The following is a 22,872-nucleotide window of genomic DNA, read 5'->3' on the forward strand; positions in this document are numbered from 1 at the left end:
CCCAAATCAAGAGTCAGAAACTTAACTGACTAAGCCTCTCAGGTGCTTTTCTACTGTAGTATTTTTTAAAAAGTTTATTTATTTACTCTGAGAGAAAGAGAGTAGCAGGAGTGGGAGAGGGACACACACACACACACACACACACACACACACACACACACACACAGAGAGAGAGAGAGAGAGAGAGAGAGAGAGAGAGAGAGAGAATCCCAAGCAGGTACCCTGTCAATGCAGAGCCCAATGTGGGGTTCAATCCTACCAACCTCGAGATCATGACCTGAGCTGAAATCAACAGTGGGATGCTTAACTGACTGAGCCACCCAGGCACCCCAGTCATAGTAACTCTTAATCATTTTTTGGGTCACAAAAGCCTTTGAGGTAATTTATAAAATATATTTTTGCTTGGGGTGATAAAAGGATACTCCAAATTTAAGATAATTTAAAATTCAGAGTTTTAATACACAAGAGGTTGTAAGTTCTAAACATATATTCACTGAAGCATTTTTGATGCCTTTTACCCCTTCATTTTATGGGGAACTTTTCAAGCATGCAGCAGTGTTTAAAGAATTACACAGTAAACAACTATATATACCTACTGTTTGACTTTTGTTAACATTTTATGTATTTGTATTTGCTCTGTCGCAAATTTGTCTGTTTATCCCTCTGTCTGATACTTCTTTCTGTTATTTCTCATCACCTGTGTAAATTAAGGTTGTAATGGCTTTCTTTGTCAGACACATTTCTTTAGACTATCATATATTTTTTCCAATTTCAATATTAAAGGATTTTTTTCCCCTCAGTGATCTAAACTAATAGGGCATCTTTTTCTGAACAGTTTTCTGACCTTTTATCTCCAAGTAGGCATCTCAGTGTGCTACTACTCCACATGAGGTGGTTTCTAAAGTAAGTTTAATTCCATTAATTATTGATTTAGACACATTTATAAGCTACATTGGAGATTTCAGCTAGTTAAGGGAAAGATTCAGGGCAAAAATATAATTATTCCAGAATAAAATATATAAGTATTTGAGACCTCCCCTCATTTTATAAAAGAGGAGTTTGAGTCTCAAAGCTGCATGACTAATCGTATGCCTGCTATTAGTAACCATGGCTCATGACTTTCTATCTGGTGCATTTTTTTTTTTAATGTTTGTTTATTTTGTGAGAAGAGGAGAGTGTGTGTGCATAAGTGAGGGACAGAGAGAGAGGGAGAGAGTTCCAAGCAGGCTTTATGGTGTCAGCGGGGCTCAGTGTCACAAACCGAGAAATCATGACCTGAGCCGAAATCAGGAGTCGGATGCTTAACTGAACTGAGCCACCCAGGCACCCCTCTATCTGGTGCACTTTTATGCTGTAGTTTTATCTCATTTATTTCATTTATGTCTGTAATACTAAAATGATGATGGCAAACATAGATAGAACATCTGCTTTGTATCAGGCGTGGTGCCAGACTCTTGTTCCTCTATGGTTTCTAATCACCTTAGCAGCTGTGCAGAGGAAGTGTTACCTTCATTTTACACGTGAGGAAACAGGGTAAAGAATATGTGTAAGATCCAACATCTAGTACCTGGTGGAGCCTGGATTCCTATCTGTGACTGACTTCAGAGCTTTTGCTCTATATGCTGTGTAATCTTCTGAGTATTAGCTAGTTCGTAGTTTTCTTCAAGGATTCCTATTGTGTCTTGTTGTCAGCCCATTTTGTTTCTTTAGGTTCTGCTTACCTATTTGTTTACCTTATGTGTCAGCATTTCCTATGTGCATGGTAGATCTTTGTGCTTTAATTTACATCCATATTTGAAAACAATATTTTTATTTCAGAGTGCTCTTATGCCTGCACAGTTATTTTTTAAGACAGAAGATGGGGGCAAATACCCAGTTATATTTAAGCATGGGGATGATTTACGCCAAGATCAACTTATTCTTCAAATCATTTCACTCATGGACAAGGTAACTATAACTTTATATTGGCAGGGACCATTTTTTAATTTTGGTTTAGTATATATGCAGTGAATGGACACTGAATTTTTTTTAACATTCAGGTGCAATCATAGGAAGCTCAGCAATCTCCAGTTGACCTTAAACAACTTTAGTTGTTTTTATGCACTGCAGATTGACTCTTGGGTTGAGTATAAAATGAAATTGCAACTGTTCCTTTTTTTTTTTTTTTTAATTCTTTTTAATGTTTATTTATTTTTGAGAGGGAGATGGAGTGTGAGCGGGGAAGGGGCAGAGGGAGGGAGACACAGAATCCAAAGCAGGCTCCAGGCTCTGAGCTGTCAGCACAGAACCCGACACGGGGCTTGAACTCACAAACCGTGAGATCATGACCTGAGCCGAAGTCGGTTGTGCAACTGACCGAGCCACGCAGGTGCCCCTGCAATTGTTCGTTTTTATTAAAACTCTTTTCTCAGTTAAGTTTTCTTGATGTCAAGTTTAGTAACTCCCTTCCTCTTAATCAACTAGATCTTTTTCTTCTTTAAATTGCATCTCTGCCTCTGGCTTTTAAAGGAACGTATTTGTCCTCATTTCCTTTTTTTCTGAGTTCTAAAATACTTTGTGACTAGAAAGAGCTGCATAAATGAGTTGGAAGACCCCCAGTGTTGATTGGAAACTATTGACAGTGATTTAGAATAAGTTTAAAAAAATTGACATTCCATCAAGTGCTTAATAAATTTATTTTTGATGATCAAAGTAGAATTAATTTAGTAATCTCTTATAATAAGCTATTATAATACTTACCTGCAAGACTGCTTCAGAACAATCTTTATACTTGTTTGCTTAATGTATTTTATCATTTGATCAAAAGCTGCTACGGAAAGAAAATCTGGATTTGAAGTTGACACCCTACAAGGTATTAGCCACTAGTACAAAACATGGTAAGTTTATTTTATACCATGGTTGTTTATTTGAGTGTCTAATAAGTATACTTTTCCTCTTTTAATTGAAAGTTAAGAATGCTAGAGATTGAATTCATTTGTAGCACTGAAGGCTGACTGGGCCTCTTTCCCTTTCTCCCTGGCTCCCTCTTGAAATCAGCATATTTGTAAGACAAATTAATACCTTTACACTGTATTTCTTTGCATTCAAAACTGGTTATAATTTACAGTAGTTTTTTTCATACTAATCTGTGTCCAGAATCATCATTTGAGAGTTACTGTGACCCAGAGTGACTCTGTATTGTGCTCTTAAAAAAAGCCACTCAGCAATGATGCTGCCTCTGAACTAGTTTTTTTGTTTTTGTTTTTTTTTTTTTTAATATAGAATGATAGCATCTAAATCTTTCTGAGATTGAATAACCTCTGGAAATTTGATAGACGGTTCCCTAGGAATGCTTGCCTACAGCCTATTGTCAATTCCATGGTCTTGATACTCTCCGAGCTTCTCACCCTTCGATACCTGGGAAAAACAAAAGTATCCATTTTAGGTTTCTTGGCCTTCTGCTGGCCACCCTCAAATCTTTTTGGTGGTGGTTTAATTCCTCTTCTCGCTTTCGGAATGATGTTGTTTAAAGTGCACATATGATCTTTGACTATCCTGCATAAAATGATTTACTCACTTCCATTCGTTCTTTGGACAAAGTCACAAGCCTTAGCTTGTTTTACAAGTTCCAGCATCCTGTGACACACTCCTGTACCTGTCTCTCAAGCCTCTCTTTTTCCAGTCTCCCCCTTGCTTCCCAGGCATTAGCCACATGGGCCACCTTCCATTTTCTCGAATGCACCGTGCTCTTTTCAGCCTTAAGGCCTTCATTTATGTTATGATCATTATCTTTAGCATCCTTTCCTCACAGCTTTACCTATTAACTTTCACTGTCCTTCAAAGCATGGCTCAAATGTCAGATGCCCTCTGATCTCTATGGTAATTTAGGTCTCCCTACACTATTCTCTTTCACAGTAACTTTTTATTCACAATATTTATCCCAGTAAAAATTGCAGGCTTCTTCAGTGTATAAAGGCAGGGTCAAAGCTCTGTTTTTTATTGGCAAACTTATTATTGCATGGGAGAAAATCAGTAAATATCTTAAGTGAACTGATACACACTATTCCCTGTTTGTGATACAGGAATGAATGAGACATTTCTTACTTTAAAGGAGTATACGGTAGTTCCTTCATTCAACTTTGATTTTTCATAATGTCCTCCTCCTTTTTGGTAGTTTAAGGGATTTATACTTCTGTAATTTCCAGGAAATGGCAGAACATGAGCATTAGATAAAAAAGGCAATGAACATAATGCAGTTTTAGGCTTAGTTGATTGATATTATATAATTTCAGAGTTCTTAAAGTGATTTTAAATTTGGAATATTTTTAATTGGCATATGTTATAAAAGTACAGAAAGAAGAAATTTTTGTGCATATTTAAGAAGCTTAGCTATTACTTTTTGTCTGTGTATACAGTAATAGAAATTGCCCTGGAGAAACATACAGATTAAGTCAGTTTAATTGAAAGAAGAGTTTACTTCTAGTTCCTATGACTCAAATGCCAGTCTAAACTTAATATATTGTTTACAGACTCTTTAAGTCATTTGAGTATGCAGTGTATGCATTTGAAAATGAAGGTTATTCTTAGTAGAACCCTTACTATTTTTATTGCTTTTAACCAGTGTTGCGCTTAATGCAGTGCATGTATTTCTTTGTAGGCTTCATGCAGTTTATCCAGTCAGTTCCTGTTGCTGAAGTTCTTGATACAGAAGGAAGCATTCAGGTACAGAACCAATTTTAAATGAGTTATGCAATTCATGAATATAATATCGTTTTAAAAAGTTCAATCTTCATAAAAAGTGTGTAGAGTTAAAAGTGCATGTTTCATTTTATCACTGTTCTTTCCTTGAGTTGTTTTCCGTTTCTCAGAAGTGAATAATACTAAAAGTTGCAAATTCTTCCATGTTAGTATGTACAGATGCTTAGTTCCTTAAACGGTGCCTGGCACATAATAGGGGAGCGGGAATAAATTTTAAAAGTTTGTTAGTTTATAGTTATCTTATATTCCAAATTATGGAAATTCTACAGTGTGTTTAACTACAAATTAACATTTGGCTGTTTCCAACTTTATGGTTCTTCAGAACAGTACTACATGCTCTTGCTCACACATGTTTTGCTCATTTGTTTTTAATGAGCTCTTTTCCCCTTCAACCTTGTTGCTGTCCTTTAATATAGGAATAGGTGAGCAGTTCCTAGGATTATGCCATGTGTGTCTTTGAAAATTTTTACACTTTATAGACATGGATCAATTCTTATCACATCTTAATGGTTAATTTGTGTTATTTAAAAGAATTTTTTTAGTGTTTTATTTATTTTTGAAAGAGAGAGAGACAGAATACGAGCTGGGGAGGGGCAGAAGGAGAGGGAGACACAGAATCTGAAGCTGGTTCCAGGCTCCAAGCTGTCACCACAGAGCCCGATGTGGGGCCCGAATCACAAACTGCCAGATCATGACCTGAGCCAAAGTCAGATGCTTAACCGACTGAGCCACCCAGGCACCCCAATTTAAATATGACTTTCTTTTTCCCTGTGTAAGAAGAATGTATGTGATTTACACAAAAAAACCTGATATGCCTGAAATGAAAGCTAATACAGGACGGACTTGACAGGGGATATTTGTTACAATGTGTTTTTGTCTTTCCCAGTTTAGCATGTAATTCAGTATGGAGTTTAGATTTGCAGAAAAGCATTATTCTCATTTCTTGGCAAAGCAGGTGGTTATACTGTTCTTTGGTTTAAGGAATAATCACTTGCAGTAGTTAAACATTCATGCTCACTAGAGTCTTTTGGGTTTTCCATGTATGTAACACGTCATCTGCAAATAGTGAAAGTTTTACTTCTGCCTTACAAATTTGGATGCCTTTTATTTCTTTTTGTTGTCTAATTGCTGTGGCTAGGACTTCCAGGGCTATGTTATATAAAAGTGGTGAGCGTGGACATCCTTGTCTTGTTCCAGACTTTAGGAGAAAAGTTCTCAGTTTTTCCTCCTTGAGTATGATGTTAACTGTGGGATTTTTATATAAGGACTTTATTATGTTGAGGTATGTTCTTTCTAAACATACATCGTTGGGGTGTTTTTTTCTTTTTATCATGAATGGATGTTGTACTTTGTCAGATGTTTTTTGCATCTATAAAAATGATGCAAAGATAATTTTAAGAATAAAAATTATTCTTTCTCTTATTAATGTGACATACCACATTGATTGATTTGTGAATATTGAACCACCCTTGCATTCCAGGAATAAATCCCACTTGATTGTGGTGAATGACTTTTTTTTTTAATGTATTCTTGGATTCTGTTGGCTAATTTTTTTTAATTTAAAAAAATTATTTTTAATGTTTATTTTTGAGAGAGAGCGAGATTGACAGAGCATGAATGGGGGAGGGACAGAGAGAGAGGAGACACAGAATCTGAAGCAGGCTCCAGGCTCTGAGCTGTCAGCACAGAGTCTGACACAGGGCTCAAACCCACAAACCATGAAATCATGGATTCATGAGCCGAAATTGGATGCTTAACCAACTGAGCCATCCAGGCGCCCCTTGGTTTGCTAATTTTTTTTTTTTTTTTAAGATTTTGCATCCATGTTCATCAGAGATACTGGACTACTAGAACTGATAAATGAATTCAGTAAAGTCGCGGACTACAAAATCAAGATATAGAAGTCTATTGCATTTCTATACGTTAATAATGAAGCAACAAAAAGAGAGGAAAATAATCCCATTTATAATTGCACCAAAAATAATAAAATACATAGGAATAAACTTAACCAAAGTGGTGAAACACCTGTACTCTGAAAACTATAAAACACTGATAAAAGAAATTGAAGATGACACAAAGAAATGGAAAGACACTTCATACTCATGGATTGAAAGAACAAATATTGTTAAAATGTCTATGCTAGTCGGGGCTCCTGGGTGGCTCAGTTGCTTAAGCATCCAATGTCAGCTCAGTTCATGATCTCGCAGTTTGTGAGTTCGAGCTCCGCGTTGGGCTCTGTGCTGACAGCTCAGAGCCTGGAGCCTGCTTGGGATTTTGTGTCTCCCTCTCTCTGCCCCTCCCCTGCTCGCACTCTGTCTCTCTTTCTCTCAAAAATGAATGAACATTAAAAAAAAATGTCTATACTACTCAAAGCATTCTACATATTTAATGTAATCCCTATCAAAATGCCAACAGCATTGGGGCACCTGGGTGGCTCTGTCAGTTAAGCGTCATCCAACTTTCGGTTTTGGCTTAGGTCATGGTCTCACAGTTTTGTGAGTTTGAGCCCTGCGTCAGGCTCTGCACTAACAGTGCAGAACCTACTGGGATTCCGTCTCCCTGTGCTTCTCTCTCTATCCCTTCCCCACTCATGATGTCTCTGTTTCTCTCAAAATAAATAAACTAAAATAAAAGAAGAAAATCCCTTAAAAAACTACCAACAACATTTTTCATAGAACTAGAACAAACAGTCCTAAAATTTGTATGGATCCACAGAAGACCCCATAAATAGTCAAAGCAATCTTGAAAAGCAAAATTGGAGTTATCACAATTCCAGACTTCAGATTATATTACAAAGCTGTAGTAATCAAAACAATATGGTACTGGAACAAAATTAAGACATACACATCATTAAAACAGAATAGAAAGCCCAGAAATAATCCACACTTACATGATCAGTTAATCGTTGACAAAGGAGACAAGAATATGCAATGTGAAAAAGTATCAACAAATGATATTGGGAAAACTAGATAGCTACATGCAAAAGAATGAAACTGGACTACTTTCTTAAATCTGAAAATGGATTAAGGGCCTAAGTTTGAGACCTGGAACCGTAAAAATCCTCCAAGAGAGCATAGGCATTAATTTTTCTAACATCAGCTGGTAACAACATCCTTCTAGATGTTGTATGTAGATGATGTCCAAGGCAAGGTAAACAAAAGCAAAAATAAACTGTTGGCACTACATAAAAATAAAAAAAGTTCTGTAAAGTTCATAAAAAAATGACCAATAAAACTAAAAGACAGTCTGCTGAATCGGAGAAAATATTTGCAAATCACATATCTGATGAAGGGTTAGTATCCAAAATATATAAAGAACTTACACAACTCAATACCCAACAAATAATTGAATTTAAAAATGGGCATAAGACATTTCTCCAAAGAGGACGTCCAGATGGCTAACAGACACATGAAAAGATGCCCAACATCACTCATCATCAGGGAAATGCAAATCATAACCACAGTGAGATACTACCTCATTTCTGTCAGAATGCCTAAACTCAAAAACTCAAGAAACAACAATTGTTGGTGAGGATGTGGAGAAAACGGAATCCTCATGCACTGTTGGTGAAAATACAAACCAGTGCAGCCATTGAGGAAGACGGTATGCAGGTTCCTCAAAAAATTAAAAATAGAACTATCCTATGGTCCAGTAATTGACACTGCTGGGTATTTACCCAAAGAATATGAAAACACGAATTTGAAGGGGTATATGCATCTTTGTGTTTATTGCAGCATTATTTATAATAGCTAAACTATGGAAGCAGCCCAAGTGTCCATCAATAGGTGAATAGATAGTAGGGCGCCTGGGTGGCTCAATAAGTTAAGCATCCTACTCTTGATTTAGGCTCAGATCATGATCTCACGGTTTGTGAATTTGAACCCCGAGTTGGACTCTGAGCTGACAGATCAGAGCCTGCTTGGGATTTTTCTCTCTCCATTTCTCTCTGCCTCTCCCATGCTCATGCTCATTGTCTCTCAAATTAAATAAACTAAAAAAAAAAAAAAATCGATGATACACGCTTGCACACACACACATAGGAATATTACTCAGCAATTAAAAAAGAATAAAATCTTGCCATTTGCAACAGCATGGCAAGATCTAGAGGGTATAATGATAAGTGAAATAAGCTAGTCAGAGAAAGACAAATACCATATGATTTCACTCCTATGCAGAATTTAAGAAACAAAACAAATGAACAAAGGAAATAAAGAGAGACAGATCAAAAAACAGACTTTTAACTATAGAGAACAAACAGAACATTAGCAGCAGGGGGGTGGATGGGGGAATGGGAAGAAAAAAGCAAATAGCTGGGGCTCAGAACATTAAACTGCCTAGGGTTGATGTTTTGCTATGCAGTTTTCCAACTGTAACCTTTAGTCACTTCTTAACCCTTTGTGCACAGAAGAGTTAACAGAGCAGACCTGAGGCTATTACCTTTAGAAAGGTCTGCTTGCTAAGTTAGTCTTTGACTGGTATCTGGGAACTTGGCTTTCAGTGTTTTATTCCTGTGTTCTCTGATAAGAGTGGTTCAGTGTGCCTAAACTGTGCAAATAATTTGATTTACAGTGAACAACTTGCTTTCCTCCTAGAATTTTAACAGTTGCTAGACAGAGGGTGACTTTATGACCAGCCCCCAGTAAAAACCTTGAGTGCTGAGTCTATAATGGGCTTCCCTGGACAGAAACATTGCACCCAGATTACTGCCTTTTTTTTTTTTTTTTTTTTTTTTTAAATTGGCATTGGAGAAAAGTAGTAAGTATGCTCAGCATATCCCCTCATAGAAGAGAGCCAGGAGGCTGACACATGGATTTCTCCAGACTTTGCCCGTGTATTTTCCCTGTCCAGATTCTACTGTGTATACTTTTGCTTTAATAAGTGTCGCTTGTGGTACAACCATATGTTGAGTCTATGGTTCCATCTAACAAACTTGTCGGAGTTGTTGACCTCCTAACATACCCTTTAGGTCTCAGTTTTTGCATCTGTGAAATTTGGATAATAATTTAATAGTATCTGCCTCTAGGATTAGTACCTGAAAATGAGGTGAAGTGTATGTAGAGCTTTAACATAGTTTCTCACTGAAATTATTATTTAATAAAGTTATTAGTCATTACGTGGCTGTGTGCAGTTGTGATTTGGTAAAATAAGGACAGTGCAGTTGGTATATTGATTCTTGGTTTCATGTCTGATCTGTGTAAATAGTTTTGCTGAGTCAGAGGTTATTCTCATGTTCAACTTCAGTAGACAATTAAAACGTATTTTCTAAAATAGTTGTTTTTGGGAAGTTATTCTGTTTCTCATTGCTATACATCTTTGCCTAATCTTAATATTGTCAGACTTTTAAATTTGGTATTGTAGTTTTAGTTTTCCCTAATTATCACAGGTTGAACATTAAAAAATATATGTGTAGGCTATGCATTTCTTCTGTGGAGTCGTTATTTACATCTTTTGTTCATTTTCCTCTTGGGTTGTTTGGGTCTTATTGATTTATAGGAGTTCTTTATATATTCTAGGCATAGATCCTTTGTCAAGCCCAAGGGTGTTCAGAAAAGCTGAAACATAGGGTAAACTTTTTTTTTTTTTAAACAGCATGTTACTTGTGTTTTCAAATAGTATATTCTGTTTTTCTTTAACATCTACATGTAAGGGAATAGTTCTAGTTGGTAATCAGAAACAAAACAAAACATTATTTTCCCCACTGTTTCCAGACTCTTTGGACACTCTAGTGCATGTATTGTGTCCCTATAATTCTTTTGTTCAGTTAGCATCTCTCTCATATTTATCTTTCCATCAATTTCCCCTGGGAATTATTGGCACTTTCTAATCATTTTTATTGAGCTTTTTTTTTAAATTATTATTATTGATGTATCATTGACATACAGTATTATATTACTTTCAGGTGTACAACACAGTGATTTTGACAATTACATACATTATGAAATGATCACCATAAATCTAGTTACCGTCTGTGACCACACATAGTTATTATAAGCAATATTATTGACTATATTCCCTGTGCTGTAGTTTATATCCCCTTGACTTATTTGGTTTATAACTGGAAGTTTGTTAATGCTAACAGTGTTTCAGTAGCTACACTTAAAAAGTAATTTCAATAACTCATGTTCACTTTAAGGAGAATGTATGATACAAAAAACCCCCTCTGAATTGTTTACATTCAGAAGAAAGGTGAAAAAAAAGTGATAGAGTATAGAGAAATAAAAGTAAATTCATTTCATATAATGTTTTCCCCCTAAGGTGTAAAAGTAGCAGCATACTTTTTTTTATCTTAACTGTCTGCAAGCACAGTAGTAAGACTGATTCTTAGAATATACTTTTTAAAGTCCACATTTTATAATTATTGACTAAACATTAGGCCAGGTACTTGGTCATGTTTTACAATTGCAAAATGTCTGATTTGTTAAGGATTGTATTGAGTTTGTAAACATGTGAATTACATCTTTTCAGAACTTCTTTAGAAAATATGCACCGAGTGAGAATGGACCAAATGGAATCAGTGCTGAAGTTATGGACACTTATGTTAAAAGCTGTGGTAAGTTTTTCAAGCTCTATTTTCCACTGATGCAGTGAAGTCAAGGAAATAGGCTATCCTCATGTTGCTATATTCATACACATTTGTACATTGTAGGATTTTATCTTACTCCATGTGGGCTGCTCTAACAAAATACCAGAGACTAGGTGGCTTGTAGGCTGGAAGTCCAAGATAAGGTACCTACTTGGTCAGTTGACGGCCCTTTTTGGGGAGAAGACTTTTGTTGTATCTTCATCTGGCAGAATGGGCTAGGGAGCTGTGTGGACTCTCCTTTTAGAGAGCACTAATCTCATTCATGAGGGGTCTACCCTAATGATTTAAGCACCCCCTAATACCATTACATTGGGCTGTATGATTTCAACATGTGAATTTTGGGGGCCACAAAGACATTCAGATCATAACATTTCAATTCTGTATAAGAAGATGACTAAAAGATATACTGATAGAAGAAGTCAATTAATGTTTTGACATAATAGTAATTAACAAGGTATAAATTCTGTTTAGTCTTTGGTGAATGTATCTTTGCAATCAGTTAACTGTGTTATTATTACAAGTTATCTCTTCCTGGAAGCTGTTAATTTTCTCCAAGATTTTCCCTGTGTTTGAGTAACTACAATTAAAGAGACTGAGGGAAAAGTCTCAGCAATAATTATGCGTTAGATAAATCTCAAGAGCTATGTTAGGAGGATGCCTCTTATGATATTTATTTTATGGTCCCTTCCTGGAAATAAGTAGGTAGTAGAATGCCAGAGGGATTAATTCACATCGTTTCAACCATTTATGCCTACCTATCCTCATGAAGTTTATGTTCTAGAGGATTTTTTAATTTTCTTAAGCAGTTTTTTGTTTGTTTGTTTTATTTGTTTTTGCTTTTAATAGCTAGATTGTTTAAAAGAGGGTTAGTAAAGGAGTTGACACTAGAGTTAGCCCTGGATGGGATATGGTATATAAGTTGTTCCTGTTTTAAGTTCCTATTTATACCTAAGGCAAAGTAGGTAAGGGACTTTAGACACATGTAACAGTTGTATTTAAACTTTCATATCATTTAATGGCTTATAAACTGATTCTTATACATGACATTTAAAAATTTTTCACAATGTTCCTATGAGGTAGTATTCCAGATTATTTTAGACAACATAATTTACTCCCAAATTTATACTAGATGATATATAAAGAAGTACATCTAGTTGGCTGAGAAGTATAAAGAAAATGTAATATAGCTGGGAACTTTAAAAGCACTGAAATAAAACATGTATGTGTATATTAAAATCCTTTATGGTTTTAATCGTATATTTACTGAAGGAATATAACATGGTACGTGTAACTGTGCTCTCCCTTAAAAATGACCATGTACAGTGTATTTAAAGACTAAAAAAAAATTATTGAAACATTCTAGAGAAAATGTATTATTTCTTTTAGTTCCCCTTGCTCTCCCAACTCTGTATTTCTCTTTTCTTTCTCTCCTTCCCTGCTTTCCTTCTTTTCTTCTTTCCTTTTCCCCTTTCTCTTCTTTCCTATTTTTTTTGACCTTCAACTCTTGTTTTCTGTGTTCTGAAAAAATTACGTATCATCTAAAGACTAGGCAGGACATCTAAGATCACTCACATGACAGTTCATAGTTCATACTGTCTTTTATAGCAAGACTTGTCTGTGGCTTGGGGTTCTCTGTGGCTTGGGGTTCTCAGAGCTGGGATCCAAGAGGAAGTATTCTAAGAAACAGAAAGTAGAAATTGTTGGTTTCTGATGGCTTGGACTGGGAAGCTGATCATTTGTCATTTCTGTTATAATCTCTTGGTCAAAGCATTCACAGAGCTTGCCCGGACCCAAAGGGAGGGGTTATAGTTCCCACCTTGAGTGAAAAGCACGTTAAAGAATGTGTGGCTATTCTTTAGTCCACCACGCCTAATTACTGAAAACTTTTTAACATCATGAATCTATTTAACAAATGAATGCTAACTTTTTCTGCTTGAAATATATACATACACATACTATCTATAAATATTGACTAAAATTTTGAAAGCCCTGCTCACTCTTAGTAAAATTACTGGAACAGTATATTATGGTTGCATTTCGTAATTGTTTTATGTAATGTTCTATTACACAAATGTTCTATTACATAAAATGTCTTTTATGTAACGTTCTATTTTTTTCCAAGACCTAATGAAAATATGACTGGGTTTTTCATATAAAAAAATAGCCATTTCAAATTGAACTTCTTGGGGCACCTGGGTGTCTCAGTCAGTTGAGCGTCTGACTTTTGACTTCAGCTCGGGTCATGATCTCACAGTCCTGAGATCAGGTTCCGTGCTGGGTGTGGAGCCTGCTTAAGATTCTCTCCTCCCTCTTTCCCTCTCCTGCATGCTCATGCGCTTGCGCGCGCGCTCTCTCTCTCTCTCTCTCAAAAATAAAGAAATAAGTTAATTAATTGCACCTCTTGGATACTTCAGTTCAAATTGGATCTTGCTCCTTTCTTTCCCTAATATTGTACTTTTATTCCTTTCCTGATAATCGATTTGATGGCAAGCCTTCTCTTCATCTTATTTTGAATAGCCTTCTTTTTCCTTTGTACCTTGTTGTGTTACAAAATAATCATTTGTATTTTAGGGTGTTTGGTATATTGGAGGTTGAAAGCCATTATTTGAGTTTTTCATTAGAGGATTTAGTGATCAATAAGTTGCTACTTTGTACTAGAATCTGATTGTTGGACATTATCATATAGATGTATGTATAAGTTTCATTTTAGAAAGTAAAGGTTTAGATTTTTGGCAGAGTGTAAGAAGAAAGTGATAATAGTTTTGGTGACAGTTTTTTTCCAGATTATGCAAGGTATCAAGTATATTTCATGCAAGTAAATAGAACATTAATTATTTTTACAAATATATTTTTGCTAAGTAAAGGGAGATACTATCATTTGGTTCTCTAATATTTCTCTGAATTTTACATCAAAGTTGTATTATAATACCAATTTAAAGATATTGTGCATTTCATATGGGCTCAAAACGCTAATGGGCAGCATCCTTTTGACAAAATTCTCTTCGACAATCTACTCTGTGCCATCTCATATTGTTTTGAATCTGTTATCTGTGCTTTAAAAATTTCTGGGGATCATCTGACTCTTAATTCATGTCTTTTCCAGCATGTTCTCTCTTAAGCATTGATACTTTGAATTATTGGGACACCCTGATTTCACCCCCCCCATTTATATACATATGAAAGAGAGAAGATCATATGTTATCTCACTTGACTTAAAAAACAAAACAAAACAAAACAAAACAGCGGTGCTTGGGTGGGTCAGTTGGTTAAGTGTCTGGCTCTTGATTTTGGCGCAGGTCACGGCCTCATAGTTTGTGGGATCGAGCCCTGTGTCATGCTATTAGCATGGAGCCTGCTTGGGATTCTCTCTTCCTCTTTCTCTCTGCCCCTCCCCTGCTCGTGCACTCACTCGCTCTCTCTCAAAACAAATAAACTTTAATAAAAGAAAAAAAACAAAAACATCTATTAAAATGACCCTTAAACATATTTATGACCTTAACCCACTGAGGCAGGGTAAAGGCTCCTTCCCATACATTTCCCATTTCCATTGGAAAATAATCCAGTAATAATTACTGTAAAAGCAAACGTGATGATAGAAAGTCGTATATAAAAACATCTTGCTTTGTCAGTAGAGACAGGCAAAATTCATGGCATGTCTAGTTGTGTAAAAATTTTAGGTCAAATGTACTGTTGCTACACATGTGAATCATTACTCTGTAGAGGTAGCTAAACAATGAAACAAAGTAAATAATGATAAAACTAATTTATAATGAACCAAAAGATAAGCTGCACCATACAACAATTCAAGTATATTGATACACAGTGATGTTCTTTTGGAAAATTGCCAGTGTTTTAACAATGTTCTGATGCACATTATCAGGAGTTTTCTATCCTTCACAAGTATTGAGTGGCAGCCAGATTGCTAAGCGACTCACGTATTAGAGAGCTCGGTGTCCTAAGTTCTTACGTGTTCTCTTTATGAATTTCCTTTAGCATGGCGCTCACTAATGTCGGAGTGGAGGGCCATTAGTCGTTTGTGGATTGCATATTTTGCAGCAGTTTTAGAGCAGCACCACTCCAGCATTACCACTGTAATCCCTGGACCAGCAGCATTGGCTTCATCTGGGAACCTGTTTGTATTAACAGAATCCCAGGCCTTGCCCCTGATGTTTTGATTAGAATCTTCATTTTAACAGGATTCCCAGGGGATTCTAGTACATTAAAGCAGAAGGGAGTACACAAACTGTGGTGTGTATAGCAATCACTTTCTAGTACTGCCCCGAGAAATTCTGATGCAGCAGGACTCAAGTGGGCCCTAAGGGTTTGCATTTTTAAGAAGCTCCTAGGGGAGAGTGATGCTGCCAGTCTGTGCATCATTTTGAAGAGCAATTTCCTAGCAAGAGTCAAATCAGTTTCTTCCTACAACCTTCCTCATAGTAAGTATTTTAGGATTTTTAGGCCACATGATCTCTGTTGTAGCCATTCAGCCAGGCCAGTGTCATGCTCAAGAAATAGGTAAATGAATGGATGCGGCTGAGTTCCAGTAAACTCTATAAAATATAAAAACAGAGGAGGTCCCATTTTGGCCGTCAAGCTGTATTTGCTCACCCTTTATGTAAGTGGCCCTCAAGTCCCTCAGTGGACCACTTAATGTGTCAACAATTGTATTCAGCTGAAGTTAACATAATCTATAGTGATGCACGCACACAAGTCATTTTCTTTTTTGTAAGAAGCCCAGATGTCAGTCATTGTAGTTGCTTTAGCTGCTTGTGGATGTTAGGGCCAACCAAAGTCTTTGTGATTTTCTTGGCCTTCTCCCAGTGGTCCCAAATGACTATTGCAAATGCAGTCATCATGTTTGCAGTCCAGCCAACCAGGAGAAGAAACCTAAAAGGCTCATTTCCCAGCTCATCCAGCCCCATCTTTAAACATGCTCATCACAAACCTACATTTGCTTATAGTTCCCTGGACATGCCTACGTGCAGGTGAGGCTGGGAAATACAGTCTTTTACCTAGGCATGGTCTTGTCTCCCAGATCCTGGTTTTGTTTTAAGGAAGAAACAGATTAGATAGTGTGTAGGCAAACTCGTAGTTCCTGTCACACTGCAGGCTATATTTTGAGAATAACTGATTTGTTACAGTTTAGTGAAAATTGTTAGTAGACCAGTAATATGATTAAAAGCATTTTTTGGGTAATAGTCTGCTTTCATTCATTCTGTACATATGGATACATTTTGAAATATATAAAATGTATAATTTCACCTGTAATTAGTCTATGGTTAGTTATTCTAAACAAATACACTTGAACTTAAATATCTTGAGTGTTGCATCTGTCTAAATAGCCACTTTGGGGAACAGGAGTTATACAATGGAGAAGTGGCTTGAGCCAAGGACTTTAGAGTGAGAGTTAGGTTCAAATCCCAGCCTAGTGACCTTGGACAATCTCGTTAACTTCTGGAGCCTGAGATATTTTCATTAGAAGGATAGTTACAGTACTTAACTGGCATCATTAAAGGGCTAGAGATGATGAATGTAATGTGCCTACCTAAGGTACTAGCTTTCAGTAAGTTGTAACTATGATTAATTAATTAATAATTAATGATTAATCCAGTGAAATTAATTTGGTCATTAACAGGTGGTCCAGTCTTTTTCCTACATATTAACTGAAATAAACATGCTTTTGTAAATACTGATATAGCCATGTGTATGTTTATAGGTTATGTTTCTTGTTACATTAATAATAGAAATAGAATGGAAAAAATAATCTTCAAAAAGGTGATATTTGCTTAATTTTATTTGAGCATTTTCAACACATGGCCGGTTTCCAGACTTTTTAGAAGAGAAAGGCAAAAGAATAAAGATAGAGCCAGTGACTCTGCCCCTAGCCCTGCTCATGTAATTTTTCTTAATACTTTAGAAGATTGTGCTGTTAACTTCTTAAGCACCTTTACCACTCAAGTGAATTTAATTGTTTTTCTATCTGCTGGCACTTCACGATTGTTTCTCCAAAGATTTTTCTTTTAAACCTACATTTACTTTTGTTATCTTATAGATAATAGGGTTGTGGGATGCTTGACTTCATTATGTGTATTTCTGTAGACACTTCTTTTTTCTGCTGTCATCTGTAATATGTGTCCAATTTGAAATGAGAAATGGGAGAATCATATTATAATTAAGGTTCCTGAAGCCTGAATTAACTTTTGATAGAAATGACTTTTATAATTTGACAAAATTCTACAAGATATTATTTCTCATGCAAATAGCAATTTATATTGAGTTTAAACTGATAAACTCTTCATAGAGTCAAAGAAAATTACACAATTGAGAATTTGGGTGAGAAATGAAAAAATAGTAATTAAATTGAAATGAAAGTAACACAGACTGCTTTTATACTCATTTGTATGTTTGACCTGGTTTGCATGTGTTTTCACAATTTTTTAACTGTTATTTGCAGCTGGATATTGCGTGATTACATACATACTTGGAGTTGGAGACAGACACCTGGATAACCTTTTGCTAACAAAAACAGGTATCAAATCATGGCCACCAGTAGATGTATATATTTTATATGCCGGTGATTTTTACTGTGGAATCTGCTTAGTAAAACAAAATAAGTTGCATAAAACAAAATAAGTTGCAAAATGTGGTAGGCACATTGCATATGTGAAGAAAAGTCAAATAGTCTTTTTTTTTAAATGTTTATTTTTAAGAGAGAGAGAGAGAGACAGAGCTCATGAGCACAGGAGGGGCAGAGAGAGACAGAGGGAGGAGAGAGAGTCCACAAGTGGAGGAGGGGCAGAGAGAGAGAGGGAGACAGAGGATGCAAAGCAGGCTCTATGCAGAAAGCAGAGAGCCTGATGCGGGGCTTAAACCCACGAACTGTTGAGATCATGACCTGAGCCAAACTTGGATGCTTACCTGACTGACCCACTCAGGCACCCCTGAAAAATCATATAGTCTTAAAAGTCCCTTCATATGGGACCTTTGAAAGAAACTCCCATTCTTTTTTATTTTTTTTTAATTTTTATTTATTTATTTATTTATTTTGAGAGCACAAGCTAGGGGAAGAGGGGTGTGTGTGTGTGTGTGTGTGTGTGTGTGTGTGTGTGGAGAGAGAAAGAGAGAGAGAATGAATCCCAAGCAGATTCCACGCTCAGCGTGGGCTTAATCTCATGACCCCGGGGTCATGACCTGAGCTGAAATCAAGAGCTGGACACTCAACTGACTAAGCCACCTAGGTGCCCCCAAAACTCCCATTCCTTACAAAGAATCACTTCAGTAGTAATTCTATGGGTGGTCTTCTCGCTCTTCCTTCTGAAAATGCCACCTTTGGGAGAAAGCCCATAATAATGTATGCAAACAGTTGAGTTAGTGTTACTTACTGCTTACTTACAGTGTTACTTACTTACTTCCTTACTTACAGCTCTAGTTAGTGTTAGAATGAGCTCACATTAACCCCTGTCTTTAATTTTTTGCTTTTCCCCTTGGAGTTCCATGGAATAATCATTCTCATCCCCCTCTTCGTGATAATTATTTAGCCCCTTGGCTTTAACACTATCTTGAAGCAAACAACTTTCAAACTTACAGCACTGTACTTTAGTCCATTTCATTAAGCTTCAGACTGAAATATCCAACCACTTACTTGACATCCAAATTATATGGTCAGTTGTAAAAGTTGTTCCCTTCCTCCACTACCTGCTTAATAATACCTGCTCCTCACCTAATTTTTTCCCATCTCAGTAAATTGCAACATCATCCACCCAGTTGTTTAAGCCCCAGGCTTAAGAGTCATTTTTAATTCCACTCTTGGCCTCATTTCACGTATCAAACCTATTAGCAAATATTGTCTACTCTTCACCTCCAAAATGGATCATGAAGTTATCCACTCTCTTCATTTCCACTCCTTTGACTCCATTTGAAGCCACTACCATCTTTTGCCCAAACTATTTGAATAAAATCTGAACTCTTTACTGTGGTGCTTGTGGCTTGCCCACACTGACCAATTTGATTGTGTAATGTCAATACTCCTGCCTCAGACTAATGCCCTTGTTTTTCTCTCTGGAAAGCTCTTCTCTCAGATCTTTGCAAATCTGACTTTGGTTATTGAGTCTAAGTTTGAGTGGCATCTCCTTAGAATAGCCTTTTCTAACTCTCTGATCTGAAATGGCTTCTGAAATGTACTTGCCACACCACCCTTCTCCATTACTCTCTATTATTGTTTCGTTTTCTTTAAAGCACTTACCACCAGCCAAATTTATCATTTTTTGTACGATAAAACAAAGATTTATTGAGCAACTGCTATGTGTCCGGTATTGTTCTGGGTTCTGGGGATACCAAAATGAACAGAACAGACACAAATCCAGGTCCTCATGGAGGTTGTTGATCTTCTCATCATCTTCTCCCATTCAGGATGCAGGTTCCATGAGAGCAGGGACCTTGTCCATCCAGTTTGCTACCATTCCTCCAGAACCTTGAACAACACCTAGCTAAAGTGATTGATAGATCACTGTTGAATTAATGAATGAGTAAATAATTCTTCTCTTCTGTGTAGTCTTTTCTTCCCTGGGCTAAATAATTCAAGTTTCTTCAGTCTTCCACAGAAAATAGATTTTAAATTACTCTTAAAATGGTCTCTCAGGTAAGAACATTTTCTGTTTTGTTAGTATTCCTCCAGATTGTGATACCAAGAATTTAACACATCAAATGTAATTTAATATATCAAATGTAGTCTAATTATTAATATATAATTATTAATTCACATAATCTAGAATTTCATATATTAGTGTGAAAAATTATCTGTGACAGAATTTGCATGTGGGATTCATGTCTGTGTCAAGGCCAGGCTGTCCCTGTAGTAACTAGGACCACAGAATGTTGTGGAGGTTCTCGCCAAATTTGCCAGTGTAGCAGAGGATATTTAGAAAATGTTATGGTGTATTTGGAGAGAATTTTAATTTGGAAAAAGTTTTCCTGTGTTGTTCCTTAATGCTCTGATATTTTAATTGAATCTTTTAACCACAAGAATCAAAGTACCAAAGTGATTCTGTTGGTTTTTGTATTGAAATTATTTTATAATTATTTTATAACTACAATGCAATTATTTAATGTATAGAGTGCCATTACATCTATAATGTTATTTTCACGTATCTTGTCACATACCTTGTCTCTTCTTTTGGAAATTGATAAATAATAGACCTTTTTCTTTTGGACTTTGAGAACTGCTCTTTGTGTGTGTGTGTGTGTGTATGTGTGTGGAAATTGATAAATAATAGACCTTTTTCTTTTGGACTTTGAGAACTACTCTTTGTGTGTGTGTGCGTGTGTGTGTGTTGTTGGGGATTTTTAAAAATGAGATTTGGAAATCAGAGTCTATTTCATACACTTCTGTGGTCCAGTTCACAATTAATTTGTTTTAATGGAAATAGAATATAAAATTTCAGAAGCAGGTTTTAAGCATCTTGTCACCAGTTTTCCACTAGAGGGTGCTCTAAATATGACTTTAAAAATCAAAAACTTACAATGTGCTAGATGAGAGACATGTTCTCTTTCTTTTGAAACGGCATTTCTTTTGGTTATTTTTTCTTAACTGGTCTTTAATTATTTCATTATTGATATCATACAGTTAGCATTTTAAGTCTTACTTGCTAGGATTAATGCCTTTAATTTTCAAGTTTAGTTTTAATGAAATTAGATTATATAAGGAAATACCAATTATATCAGGACAAATGCAAGTATGATGTATTCCTCAACCTCTAAAAATTTGTAATAATTTATTTTAAAATGTTTTGTGTTTATAGTCATTTTTTACTGACAGTTTATATTTCAAAGTGGTTTTTACATATGTGATATAATTAGACTTTGTATAATTTAGACAAGTATTACATATTAAATTATATACATGAATTTTGAATGTGGTTCATTGCAGGAAATACACCTTAGAACTTGTAGTTAAAAAATGCCTCAAGTATCATGAAGCTCCTCCATTGTGTATTTTGGATCCACTATGTCTTAGGCACAGACTGTGATGTATTAAAACTTTAAAACTTTAGATTCTCTTATGTAACTCTCCAGTCTCAGTGTCGATGGTGCAGTTTTTATTATAAGTAACATTGCTCCCATTCTTCAGAATAAAATACCTTTTGTCTTCTTATCTGCCACCTTGAGCAGGTGTAGTATCCATGACTTTGCTTTCAGATGAAAGTGGTTTGGAATTGTAATCAGAGTTCCACTGATTCTTCTGTGCCCAGTTCCTTGGCATGAGAGATGGAGCAGAGAGGAAGAAGATACTTAGATTTCATTTTATTGGGGATCTCTTGGAGATTTGCCCCCAACACACTGTTCCACCTGTAAATTTAGATGAGACACAAGAGGGTCAGATTGATGACTTTAGAAGTGTGTGGAGGAAAATGTTTCACTGCATAGAAAAAATTTCAAAATGTATACAACAATAATGTGCAAAAAGGCAAAATATGAGACTCAATTACAGATTTCCCAGAAATTTTTTTGCCTGGGTTTATTGGTGTGTTGATACTTTAGCTTGGTTGAAGTATCCTCAGTTTGTCCAGCAGAGGGCATTGTGTGTCCACCATAAATGTGACAGTCTGTTAATTCCTTTGTCAGTGTATTGCCCTGTGGTCACTTATAACATTGTTTTCCTGAAGCAAATTTGGAGTGAATGGTATTTCACTTATCAATGCAGTGATGTAGCATTATTTGGGCAAGAAATTAAAAATTTAAGCTCTAGAATGGGATTGGAAACGTAAATTTCTTTTAGAGCTGGTATCCTTTGAGGAAGCTTTGAGAAGTTTGTTCAGGGTTATTTGATTGTGACAGGACTCAAAGCCTGATTTGGGTTTATCTCAACTGTGGGGAAAAATTTTTTTATTGTTTATTTTTTAAAATTTGAGGGGGAAAAACCAGGACTGGTATAACTGAAAAACTTTATTGTTTATGATTTACAGACTTTATAACAGAATGAACATTTATATCAGTATATAAATAAGTGAAAAACATTCATAAATGAAAACAAGGAGCTAGATATCTGTAGTAAATGGAAAGTTCCCTGTAGTTCCTGAGGATGGCTCTTCTAATCTGGAGCTGTCCATTTGTACAGTGAGAGGAGTGGTGACTCTTTGTCTGTCTCAGCACTTCAGAGTAATGCTCTCTGAACCTTTTGTCACAAAGCCTGAAGGTAAGAAAGTCATTGTTCCCTAATTGGAAACTTTTCTTCATCATTCTTTAACTTTATGTCAAATTGATGCACATCCTTTTTTAATTCTGAGGAACAGTCTCACATAGGAGTTAATGTGTCAGGATCTAAAATAAACATCTTTAGTTTTAAATTGCCCCTCCACCATTGGGTGACTTTGGGTAAGTTGTCTCTCTCTATGACTCAGTCTCTTTTCTGAATGTGCCCATAAGAGTAGAACCTCTCTGCCTGTGGTGTGTGAGAGTTGAATGGGATAATGTGGGCAAGGTTTTGTACGTATCGAGCATATAGTCAACATTTCTTAAGGACTGGCTAGCTATTATGTTTTTCTTTGTTGGTTTAC

At 36.0% G+C, this 22,872-nt stretch overlaps 1 protein-coding gene across 1 annotated transcript in view; it reads left to right on the forward strand.

Moving 5' to 3' along the window:
* The window catches only part of PIK3C3 (phosphatidylinositol 3-kinase catalytic subunit type 3), a 142,123-nt gene that overhangs the window by 85,247 nt on the left and 34,004 nt on the right, over nt 1-22,872 (forward strand). The window contains exons 17-21 of the mRNA XM_027068875.2: nt 1,819-1,947; nt 2,807-2,876; nt 4,637-4,701; nt 11,203-11,287; nt 17,775-17,849. Coding sequence (XP_026924676.1) covers nt 1,819-1,947; nt 2,807-2,876; nt 4,637-4,701; nt 11,203-11,287; nt 17,775-17,849 — 424 coding nt within the window. The remainder of the gene's footprint in view (nt 1-1,818; nt 1,948-2,806; nt 2,877-4,636; nt 4,702-11,202; nt 11,288-17,774; nt 17,850-22,872) is intronic.

The sequence above is a fragment of the Acinonyx jubatus genome, chromosome D3, assembly GCF_027475565.1.
Source record: "Acinonyx jubatus isolate Ajub_Pintada_27869175 chromosome D3, VMU_Ajub_asm_v1.0, whole genome shotgun sequence".
NCBI classification, from domain to species: Eukaryota; Metazoa; Chordata; class Mammalia; order Carnivora; family Felidae; genus Acinonyx; species Acinonyx jubatus.